Genomic DNA, 12,546 nt, shown 5'->3' with positions numbered 1-12,546 from the left:
GAGGAAGGAGAGGCTATGGGGGTGGCTCGGAGCCCCCAAACTGAAATGAACTGATTTCTTCCTATCTACATCCATCATTTGACATTCTGGAGTGTAAGGCACTAGAACCTGGCTTAGAGAAAAGATATGCTCCAAGCTCCAGTTCTTGGTGTGCAAAGAAATCCTGGCATAGATCTTTTGATATAGATGCTAAAAATATACTCCTCATGCCTTGTAATTTCTGTCCTTGACAGAAAATCAAGAAGGCAGAAGATTATGCAAAGGATAAAAACAAGAACATCTAAATATCATCAGAAAAATGGCAACGAAGAAATGTGAAATTCTCCAAGAGATGCAGATACTCTGCTCAGAGAGGTCAAGAATCATATTATACAAGGAACAACTCTGGTGTTTAATGGACAATGAGAAGGTAAAGACATACAAAAATATTCAGTCCTCTTGAAAAATAGTGCACTGGTAGTGATGAGGGACCACACAGGCAAGCCCCATACTGACAATGACGGAGGCTTACAACTCAGCACCTTAAAGTGGAGGCCAAAAGTGGTGATGGGGAGGGAGGTGCTGACAGACAGACATGCAGGTCACTCACCACTCACTGCATGTACACAGGGCATGGCTGAAGCCTCAAACTTACTACCTCACCTACCGTATTTGCTTCTCCTGAATCCATGGTGCCTGCAAATGACGTGTGAGATGAACATCGTTTACTCTAAGAAAAATTTCCCTATATTGTGTTGATTAAGTGCTGCTTACATCCACGTTTGTGGGGGGTGTGTGTGGGGTGGGGTGCAGAAAGAAAATGGTGGAAGGTTATTCTCCAGTATTAACCTCTACTGACCAAACCTCTGTGTTAGATTTTAAAGAGGACCCCTGTTGAGTACAGTGGCCAAGAGCAACAGAGAGGTATGAAAATGAAGCTTGTAGCTAACTGCTGCAAGCCAGCCAATGCTCTACCAGGACACATCTTCTAGGGCCAGTACTAAGACTGTAGGTCATGGAAGATTCCCTTCTATCTATCTCAGGTTCTCAAAGGATGGTAAAGACTCTTGGAAACAGCCACCCAGGAAAGCAAGCCATCAGGTAAAAATCTCAGTGTGCAAAGGAGAGACGATTCAGGGACAGCACACCTCCTGATGAGAAGTGAACTGAAGTGACTGGGCTCTGCTCCTGCAGAAAGGGGACATTTGGGGCCAAAATGAAACTGGAGTTTAATCTTTGGGCTAAAATGGTCTCTGTGTCCTTGGCCTGAATGGGATCTCCCATATTTGGGGGTGCAGGGACCCTCAGAAGAGCACTGGAAATAGTGTGGTAATTGTGCCATTCTCTCTGCTGGAGCCTGTCCTGCCCAGGAGGTGCTATGTGACTGCAACACAAGGGTGGAAGCCATCAAATAGGCTGTCCAAGCAGTTAGTTTGTGTCCCTTTTTGCTCTTAAACTTTCTGAATTAGGGCTCTCCTGACTTTAGTGCCAATATCACAGAAGGGAAAACTTTCTGATGCAAGCTTAAATAAGAGTCAAATGACCATGGCGTTGCTAAGAAACAGGATTTACATGTGTCCTGAGCAACCAGGGGGAAGCACTTAAAGGTATTTCAGGGAGAAGGCCCACAGACAACCTGCAACCTTGCGTCTTCATCTGTTTGAAGCAAACACTTTCTGCTCCTAGGTTCAAAAAGATTCTTTTTTGGGGTGGCCCGTGGCTCACTCAGGAGAGTGTGGTGCTGATAACAAGGCCATGTGTTCAGATCCCATATAGGGATGGCCGGTTAGCTCACTGGGTGGGCGTGGTGCTGACAACACCAAGTCAAGGGTTAAGATCCCCTTACCGGTCATCTTTTTTAAAGACTTGGTGTTGTCAGCACCACGTCCAACCAGTGAGCTAACCGGCCATCCCTATATGGGATCCGAACACATGGCCTTGTTGTTATCAGCATCACACTCTCCTGAGTGAGCCACAGGCCGGCCCTCAAAAAGATTCTTTAATTGAATATGCTGACAAGACAGAAGAGAATGCAGAGCCCCTTCCCCATGGAGAGCACAAAATGTGATCACAGATTATTTCAGAGAGAAAAAAGTACCCCAAATTCCCTAAAGCTAGAGTCCAACCACCAACTCACAAGAGTCCAGAATCCCTCAAATCTCTAGGGACAGATGACAAACTAACCAGTCCCCCAGGGTGAGCTATCACACAAGGCAAACGAACTCATGTGGCCCCACTGCCCAAGATGGAACACGACACACAAGGCTGTTTTGATTGTCCTTCCCTATTCTTGCCAGATTTACAATTATGCCTCCAGATCTACCTCATCTAGGATCTAGTGCATCTATCAGCAACCTCTCCTTATACAAGAGGAGCCCAGAATGCTCTAGCATCTGACGTTAACAGGCCAGGAGATTACACTGCTCTCTCTTCTTGATCATCTAAGATGCTTGAGACACCAGACAGAGGCATATCAATTATGCTAGAGGCAGGGAAGAGTCACTCACTGTCAGATGTTTGTTCAGAGCTCACACACATGTCCAGATTCACACTGCCTTTGATTGAATGAACCAAGAGAGATTTCAAGGATGTAAAGTGCTAAGAGATAAATCTGTTTCAGGACATTCAATAAACAAGGGATAACCCAGAAGATCAACACCTCGCCAGAACCTTAGGTGTATGACCCCTATTTACAGACAAGGTGTTTCAAAGCACGGTCCTGAGTGCTCGTTCCCCCCTCTCCCCTTACAGCAAGAGAAGTGCTGTCTGCTGGCTCAAAGGAGCAGAATGTGACACCAGCAAACAGGAGGCCAGGACTTTCAGCTCAGTGGAAATTCACTGCGTGATTTTGACTTTTCTCCTGCTTCTTAGGAAGGTCAGCTAATTAACAGAACAGTAACTAGCTAGAGATAAATAAGTGCAGAAAAGAAAATCCAAGTCTTAAAACTCTATGTTGAATGTACTGCTGATGAAATTTCTATCTGAGGAATATACTGTGAGGATGGCATTTCCCAATTTTAAACTATAGAGATGGCTTTTATTTTTTGTCTGGCTCTTCTTAAGTGGTGAGACTTCTATGTAACAGAAAGAGCAACTTTATTGCCCCATCTAAGGTTGGAAGAGTAATATTTATGCATAAGTCAAAGATTTCTTTTGGATTCAATTCTAAATAAATTTTCATTTTCAAAGATGACTTTGGAGTGAGGCAAACGCTGTGTGTTTGGAAGAGCAGGGGGTACCTGTAGCTCTCCATCCTGTTCCCACTTTCTCAGGCCAGTCACCTCCCTGCTGGTAGCACCAGCCTGTGGCCAAGGGCCTGTTCCTCTCTGCCAAGTCCTTCACAGCTGCTGGTTTGCTGCTCAGCTCTCGAGGGGCAACGTGTCTCCTCCTCCTTTTTGCCTAGAAACAGCATCTCTCAGATGATCAAATACACCTGTGCTCCAAAATAGCTAGGCCCCCAAACAGAATTCTAATCACATGCTCCCTCAATAAATCAACTAAGATCCCTCAAAGGTGAACACTAAAGTCAGTAACCAAGTAGGAGTGGTCTAGCTGGGGAAATGGCAAGAAATACCTAGAAGGAGCCATCTGATTAAGTGGGTAAACAGAGACTCCCCAAAAATGCCAGAGAAGGCAGACACCTGATGCTTTTAAGCTGCTCTAATAAAATGAAAGAATCTCCTTTAACATACTTAGACTTATCAGAGCTAATGCTTCCAAGATACCATGACAACAAAGGCTACAGTTTAATTAATTAAAATCTCTAACAGCAGTTTGTTTACAGTTAAAAAAAAAATTTTAGGGCAGTTTACATGCAAGGGACAATTAAGTGTTGGGACTGCATAGAACAGTCTACAATATTCAAGTCTCGCCTTCAGAAAACAGAGAGACAGCTTAAAAGTACACAGGGTGCTCTTGGGGCATCCCAAGTCATTTTCTATTCCAGAGTCTAATGGAGGGGTGTCTGGAAGGGAAAGAAAAGGCTGGAGAGGAAAAGACAGAAAGCTGCTGTCCTCCAGCCTTATGTAACTTACACCCTCTGTACTCAAAACTCTTAATGGGTCTACAAGGGCCGTCTCTGCATGGCTTTGTTTGCTCTGTGCTGGAGGAAGTAAAGCTTGGCAATCAGGTAGCTCTCTGGAACAGCAAGGACAGCAAGGAACTATAGACAGCAAGGTTTGGTCACCCAGTCGGAACAACACGTCCTACCTTCCCCTCCCTGTTCTAAAGGGACAGAAATAGTATGAGCTTGTGGGCCAACCACAGAGGGGACAGGTAAGGCTGAACCAATAAAGTCAAACATACTGGGAGAAAAGGAAAATCCAGATAGGATAGCTGAACTCTGACCAACTGAAAGAAAAGCAGCACTGTTCTAATGGTAAAAACTCAGTGTCATTGGTGCTGTACTTTCTGAGGTCAGACCCTTTCCACTGGGAAAAGCAACACAAAAGGCAACATGGTTTTTCCCTTTTGAACACTGTGGCTCACGTGTTCACTCAGCTGAGAAAAAAACAGCAACCTCATTACAGGGATTACCAAGGGATGAAGAAAATTACACACAGGCTGCCCTGGCCCAAAGGCCTGGATATCTGTTTCCACAGGGAGGGAGAGGACGGTGCCAGGTTAACTGCTTGTCTCTGCTACAGACCAGAGGTCCATGCGAAGCCTCTCCTCGGTGAGGTAGATGATCACCCGCTTGCTAGAGGTATCAGGTGTCAACCCACAGCGCAATGGAACAGGAGAATGATCTGCCTGGCTAAAAGGCACAAGCTAGTCCACAGGGCTGCATCAGACACAGGCAACCCTACCAAAGTTAACAGGTTACTCAAGAAAACTTAGCTGGAGGAAATGGATTCTTGCCCTGAGGCCTGCACAACACCAGCTTGCTGTGTTTTGAGATGCAGAATTTGATGTCAGACTGTCACCTTAACCTACTTCCATAGTGGAACTTGCTTCTGTCCTGCCTGTCAGACATACTTTCTGCCACCAAGGGAAACTGAGCAGGGCAGACAGACAGGAAGGAGAGCCCACGGTCAGTGTTAGGAGGGAAGACTACAGAAGGGGGGAGGAGAAGATGGAAGGACAAAAGAGGCTACAAAGCATAAAGTTTAAAAGTGGATCACGTTCAAAATTGTATCAAGGAGATAAGAGGCAAGAGGCAGAGGTTCAATAAAGAGGGACAGAGTCAGGAGGAAGAACGAGAAGCTCTCAGGTGATGCTCCTCCGGGACGAGGGATGGGAGGAGGAGACTCCCTGGCATCACTTCCCGTGCAAGTCACTCAGCTCCACATCATCCTTTCGGCGCTTGTGGGTGAACAGGGAGGTGACAGGGTAGAGCTTGGCCTTGGCCTGGAACCGGTGTCCTGCGATGTCGATCTCATACTCTCCCCGGTTGATAAAATCTGCTGTCACCACCTGCTCTTCCCCAGTGTCTTCAGAAAAATTGTGCACGAAGCCCAGACAAACATGGCGTTCCAGGGTGTAGCTATATGCACTGCTGGTGGTCTTGCCAACATACTGCCCGTTCCGGTAGATAGGCTCTCCCCACCAAGGCCAGAGGTCCAGGTCTGTGTCGTGGTCATCTAGGATGAACATAGTGAGGCGTTTATACACCCCGTTCTGCTTCTGCTGCAGCAGGGCATCCTGGCCAATGAAATCCATGCCCTGAGAAAGAAACGAAACACTGAGATGTCCACTGACACATGAAGCAGCACAGAGGGAAGGGTCCCCTGGTGTCACTGCAGTGGAGTGTAGCACCCTTCCCCCACACCCCAGCTTCTGTAAAATGGTGTGTGCTATCCACCATGAGGAAAACTGCATTCATAATATAAAAGACACCCTCAAGAATTTCTGTAACAGCTCTCTGCTCTCTCTGCTCCACCATTTTCACAATGTGATACTCTGCTGTCACTAAAGTCACTACCAAAGAAAGCCTTCACCAGAAGTGTTCCCTGGACTTTGGACTTCCTGGCCTCTGAAACTGTAAGCAGTAAATTTCATTTTCTTATAAATCGGAAAAAAAAAAAAAAAGAATTTCTGTAAAAACAGAAGTACACATTTTTCTTTTTTCTGTTTTAAAAACACAGATTTCAATCACAAGACCACACAGAACAGAAACACTTAGGAAGAAAACTCAACAATACTTGCTAGAGGGCCGGCCTGTGGCTCACTTGGGACAGTGTGGTGCTGACAACACCAAGTCAAGGGTTAAGATCCCCTTACTGGTCATCTTTAAAAAAAAAAAAAAAAATACTTGCTAGAATTGTTTTAGAAAAACAATGTTTTTATATAATCCCAAAAAAGGTCCATGCATATATACTTACATATGCATATGTACAAAAAACAAGACCAAAATAAAACAAACTATTAACAGTGATTATCTCTTTTTTAAAAATTTCTTTCTTTTTTTTTTCAGTGACTGGCAGATACAGGGATCCAAACCCTTGACCTTGGTGTTATAACACTGTGCTTTAACCAACTTAGCTAACTGGCCAGTAACAGTTATTATCTCCAAATAGATAAAATATAGGTGGTTTTAATTTTCTTCTTTAATTTTTTTTCCTATTTTCAGGGCTGGCTGGTTAGCTCAGTTGGTTACAGCACAGTGTTACAACACCAAGGTCAAGGGTTGGGATCCCTATACCTGCCAGTCACCAAAATAAATATCTAAAGAAAGAAAATGTTCCCTATTTTCCAAAATGAGTTATTTATTACTTTTATGCCAGACAAAAATCATTACACATATTGCTCTAAAAGAATACTACAGAATTAATGTACTGATAGGAAATGATTGCTAAGATATTTTCCTATGTAAAATAAGCAAGGTGCAATATAGCAAGCATGTGGTATCCAATCACCTAGGTTAAAAAAAGTAGGGAGGGGAAATTATACACTAGCATGTCTGCACTGAATTGATGCCCTCTAAAAGCAGAGATGAGAAACTGGTCTTCTGGCAAAGGGGACATATTAGGTGGGGTGCAGAGGGGGGAAAGAGACTCACACTATTCACAGAACATTCTCTTGAGCTATGATACTGTAAAAAAACACTATACTTAAAAAAAAATTCGGCAGCGGACTATAAGATGGCCAATTTATACAAATAGTTGTGTCATGTTAATGAATCACCATAACCAACTCAGAAAAACTTCCCAGAAGACACTGTCTTTAGAGAGCAAAGTGCTACAAACAAGTGTTGTCTATTTATTATGTTTTCATGTGAAGATGTTTTATCTCGTAGATAAGTTTTTCATTCTAAGGATGCCGTTATCATCATTATTTGCCTGATGCTATCACTGAGGTCTTAATATTTTTACACTTTCCCTTCCCTATCAGTTTTTCTTCCTATTCTAGTGCAGATTTCACTACCCAGGAAGCTGAGTGACAGAAGGGGGTCTGGATAAACATGGTACCTTCTCTAATTTCACCCGAGACTCTCGTCCACATTCCAGGGGCGTGGTGAGGGTATTTAAATCCTGACCCCAGAAGGCAAAAAACTTCTCAATTCGAAGACTGCGAAGAGCATAATAACCAGCATTCCGGATTCCATATTTCTGCCCAACACTCATCACTTCATTGTACACATGCAGGGCATACTATAGGGAGAGATGAAAGGTTAGTAATCATCAGATCTTCAGGTCAAATATGGAATACGTCTGGGAGTGCTGACGCTACTAACGTGGACAAGGGAGAAGGTTGTACAAAACTGCCAGGATGTCTCACCCTAGACAAACCAAGGCCCTACAGCCCTTAAGTGAAGAGCTGGGGTCACCCCAACCCAGACTGTAAGCTCCATGAAAGCAGGATACATCTTTGCTCTTCCCTAAAATGTCCACTATACTGATTGTAGTATCCAGCAATTATTAAATAATAACTCACAGAAGCACTCTCACCGTGTGGTAAATGACAAACCCCATAGTTGTTTCTAAAACAGCCCACTCACCCTCCACAATCTTCATCCAGCTCTGGCTTTGTTCCTCAAGTCCCCAGCCTCTGTCACGCCCAAATGCACTGGCCCAAACTCTGGAACCCAAGTTCTTTCAGAGAGCTCCTGATGTGTGTGCACACATCTAATTTTTCACACAGATGGTGGTATGTCTTAGAGACTCACAACAAGGCACAGAAGAGCCAGGAAAGCAGAGTTTGCTTGTCTATCTCCCATGACATCCACCTCTCAAGCTGTTCTTTTCTTGGTTCCAGAAACAATTAAGTTATCAGATAATTTAAGCGAACAGAAGGTTTTCCAAACTGAAAGCAAATACTCAATCCCTGTCTGAACATACTCTGTTACATTCGAAGTCCAACAAAAATGTGACTACATTGTTTGCTTTAAAAACTGTAAAAGTAAAACAAAACACAAAACAAGACACAGAAAAGAAGCAGCTTTCTTGGTACTGCAATTCTTTAACCCTGGCACTGTGTGTTGCTAGAAATTGCACTACTGCAGCTGACTAGGCATCTATTGAACAGGCATCTACGATCAAGACAACTTTAAATGAGGAAAAAAGGAATCCAAGCTACTGAATGCAACACTTAGCCTGTGGTATGTGTATATTGTCACATATGAACTAGCAAAGATGGGTGCAGGAGACTAGCAGAGAGTGATCTGGGACTAATGAGCCAGCATCTCTGGTGGGTTTGGTGCCTTCCTTCATAAGCTGAATTCTTATGTCCTTTAGCTAAGACAAGACTAGGGAGGAAAGATTTTAATCAGGTGACTAGTGTTGAGCTACATGAGAAGACCAAAGGGAAGAGTAGGTCCCTACAATCGACTCATTTTTCTCACTAAAACCTGTCATCCGCCCCCAGGTTTCAGAAGACCTTTCCAGACAAACATAAGCTTCTTAAGGACAAAAGCCAGCCTGAAAATCATCCAGGCATGGCACTAATGATCTCTTCTTGGACTCATGGAAAAATCAGAGGAGTGGGAACAACACAGGGAAATCAGAAGGCTGAAACCAGGGCCTCCCAGCAAGGACGAAGCTGCTGCAGTCACACAGCATCGCCCTCCTGATGGGGTTTGGCGGCAGGCACCCAGGTAATAACACCTCAACAACTGCATGGCACTTCAGAATCAACACCTCTCTGCACAGACAAACCACAGCAGATCTGCTTGTTTGAACTATTCTCAAGTCTTGAATAATCCTTTCATCTTACTATGGTTATAATATTTCTGAATCTGGAAAAGCAGATAAAACTTCATGGGGTGATAAATTTATGCTTCATTTAATAATTAAAAGAAAACCTAACACTACAGGTATATGACTACAGTCAAGAACAGGACAAGGATGCCTACGATCACTGCTACTTGTTATAATTATACAAGGGAAAGTAACTGTAAGAATAAAAATGGTGGAGAAGGAAGAAAAACTTATTGATGTGTATATGATTAGACTGAACCCTGCAAGCCCTGGAGAATCAACCCAATTTAATTATAAACAATAAGATAATTTCACAAGAAAACAGGATAGAAAATTAATACAGAGAAAAAATAGCTTTCATAAATTATAATCATTTAGAAGATCATGAAATAAAGAAACCCTCCCCCACTCAAATAGCAGCAACAAAATATTAATCAAATAAACTTAAGAAATGTATTAAGATCTGTATAAAGGAAACTTCAAAATACCTTTGAAGGTCACCAAAAACTTTAATAAAAAATTTTTTAAAAGGCATACCATGTTCTTTGATTGTAAGATCCAACATATAACAAAAACGTCAATTCTCCCTAATTTATAAATGTAACACAATACAAAAAATATCAACAGGGTGCTTGATTTTTGTTTTTTGTTTTTTTTACAAAGCCAAAGCCATAAACAACAACAACACTATGAAAGCACCAGAAAATTGTGGAGATGGAAGAACAATTTTTATAACCTTGGAGTAGAGAAGTCCCTTCCAATGAATAAAAAACAAAAGAAAAGGCTGATCAATTCAAGTACATAAAAATTTTTAAAATATTTTTGAAATTTATGAAACATTTTCCATAATAAAAAGTGAATTTAAAAAACCCTTTTACATGGAAAAAAAAACCCACCATAAATCAAAAGACAAATGACAAACCAGAAAAAATATATCTGCATCTAAACACCAAGGGCTGTGTGACTCAAAAAGAGTGCCCAGTTAAGTTTTGATGTTCTACTGCACAGTACGGTGGCTATAGCTAACAGTTGTGTATATTACATAATAGCTAGAGGAAAGGCTTTTGAATATTTTTGCCACAAAGAAATGATAAATGCATGAGGTGATGAAGACAGTAACTATCCTGACCCCATCATTATACAACATACATATGCATCAAAACATCAGATTGTACTCCCTAAGTATGTACAACTACAATGTGTCAATTAAAATAAATTAATTAATTTTAAAAAAGCGTGCCTAGAAACAGATAAGAAGATCAGAAATCTAATAGAAAAATGACCAAAGGATATGACCAGAAAACACACTGATGCACTATTTATTGAGCACCTACTCTAGGTGATGGGGATATAAAAGTTAACAGGGTAATTTGATGAATAAAATAGATTTTATTACATAGCAGTAAGTGCCATGGGGAAAAATAAAAGGGAAGGAGGAGAGGAAGAACTGGTGCGGCACTGCCACTTGAAATGAGGTCTCACTGAGAAGGTGCCATGTGAATAAGACCTGAAAGAAGTGAGGTTGTGAGCTTGAGAGTATCTGTCTGGGGAAGGACATGCCAAGGGAGGGAGAGCAGTAAGTGTAAAGGCCCTGAGGAGAAGCACACCCAGCATATTCCAAGACGAGAAGGAGTGGCAGAGGCAGAGAAGACAGGGTAAGATCAGAAGCGACAAGGTGGAGAATGGGTAGGTAGACTGTTGGGCCCTGTAGATTGGCTTTTACTTGGAGTGAGGTGGGTTTTCACAAGTCACTCAACCTCACTCGTAAGGGAAATTAAAACTGCACTAACAAACTATTTTGTTCCTATCAGACTAGCAAAAGCCTAAAGTTTGATAACTACATGTTGGTACATACAATAAGAAAAAAGACACTCTTGTACACTGCAGAATTTTCTATAATAGCAAAGGACTGGAAATACCATAAATGTCTGTTAGTACCAGACTGGTTAAATAAATCACAATTCAACAATATGATGGAATACTATGCCACTATAAATAAAAAAAGAAAGAAAGCTCTTTCTTTTTAGGTACCAACACAGAAAGAAGTCTAAGATAATTTTTTTTTTTGGCAGCTGGCTGGCACAGGGACCCAAACCCTTGATCTTGGTGTTATAACACCACGCTCTAATCAACTGAGCTAACTGGCCGGCTCTAAGATAAATTTTTAAGTTAAAAAAAAAAAAACAAGATGAAGAACGGCAGAATTTGTTTTTAAAAAGAGGGCTAAGAATATGTACTTGAACTTATTTGCATATGTATAAAAATCTCTGACATAGGGCCAGCCCGTGGTTCACTTGGGACAGTGTGGTGCTGATAACACCAAGGCCACAGGTTCGGATCCCTATATAGGGATGGCCGGATAGCTCACTTGGGAGAGCGTGGTGCTGACAACACCAAGTTAAGGGTTAAGATCCTCTTACTGGTCATCTTAAAAAAAAAAAAAAATCTCTGATATGACCTATAAAAAATACTACCACTACTATCACTGGTGATAGTGAGAACGGGTCAGATGGCTCTGAATACTTTTTAAATGTGTTACTTATTCAAAATAATTAAATAATTGTGTTAAAAATTGTCAAATCTCTTCAATGCTGCCCACCACAATTCTCAAGGTCCACTCAGCTACAGCTGTCCACACCCACAAGTACTCATGTGTTTAGCTGCCAGTGGTTCTGGGAAAAGAAGACGGCCTCTCACCTCTATGGGGATGTACAGCATGAATCCCGGCTCTCCTGTGTGAGTCATGCTCATCACCCGGATCCCGTTTGCATAGCCCACGCTCATCTCCTGCAGAACAAAGTGCGAGTCAGCCTGGGGACTCTCCAGGGGTGGTGGGTGCTCACTCATGCTCGACAGGGGAAGGAATGCCTCTTTAACCCTAATAGAGAAACACGCTGACAAAAGAATTTCATCCTGAAAACAGTCTGTTTCCAAGTACTGAGGGCACTGAGAATGGAGCATGACCTTTAGAACATCTCTTCTCAGGAATATCACCATTTCAGGAGTTTTAGCCAAGCTAATGGTGGGAAGTGGAGGCAAAGTCTTTGACGAGCACGAAATACTGCTCTTTGCAAAGTCCTGCTAAAGACTTGTGTTAGTCAGGGTATCAGGAGCAATGAAGACTAGGCAAATGTCTTCTCTGGGGGAATCTGCAGACAAATCCCGGGCACCTGCCATACAAAGATGATGCCTGATGCCCACAGAACACGATTCATCTGTTGCCATGGGGTCACAGACACAGCTTCTAACTGCTGACAGCAAATCAGTTACCTAACAGCAGCCATTGATACAATCTTTATTCCTATAAAGGAAAGAGGAAGGTCCCAGACAGCACTGAAGCAAACCGCTTCCACAGGAAGCCAACATGATGCAGAGACAAGCAGCAGAGAGCAGCCTGGGAAGGGTCTGCTGACAGTGGAGACTTTTCTAC

At 42.5% G+C, this 12,546-nt stretch overlaps 1 protein-coding gene across 5 annotated transcripts in view; it reads right to left on the bottom strand.

The window, feature by feature from the left end:
- Window positions 1–1,935: 1,935 nt before the first annotated feature.
- PDPR (pyruvate dehydrogenase phosphatase regulatory subunit) overlaps window positions 1,936–12,546 on the bottom strand; it is a 46,547-nt gene continuing 35,936 nt past the window's right edge. For 2 of the 5 annotated variants that reach the window (XM_063109366.1, XM_063109368.1), the window contains exons 16-18: window positions 11,814–11,903; window positions 7,389–7,571; window positions 1,936–5,643 (exon numbers count right to left, since the gene is read on the bottom strand). In XM_063109366.1, the coding sequence (XP_062965436.1) occupies window positions 5,239–5,643; window positions 7,389–7,571; window positions 11,814–11,903 (678 nt within the window). In that variant the 3' untranslated portion in view covers window positions 1,936–5,238. Of the gene's footprint in view, window positions 5,644–6,122; window positions 6,209–7,388; window positions 7,572–11,813; window positions 11,904–12,546 lie in introns of all 5 variants that reach the window. The other 3 variants (XM_063109370.1, XM_063109369.1, XM_063109371.1) reach the window with 3 other exon arrangements.

Source organism: Cynocephalus volans, chromosome 10 (assembly GCF_027409185.1).
Source record: "Cynocephalus volans isolate mCynVol1 chromosome 10, mCynVol1.pri, whole genome shotgun sequence".
Lineage (NCBI taxonomy): Eukaryota > Metazoa > Chordata > Mammalia > Dermoptera > Cynocephalidae > Cynocephalus > Cynocephalus volans.
This window is presented reverse-complemented; position numbering and strand designations above follow the sequence as displayed.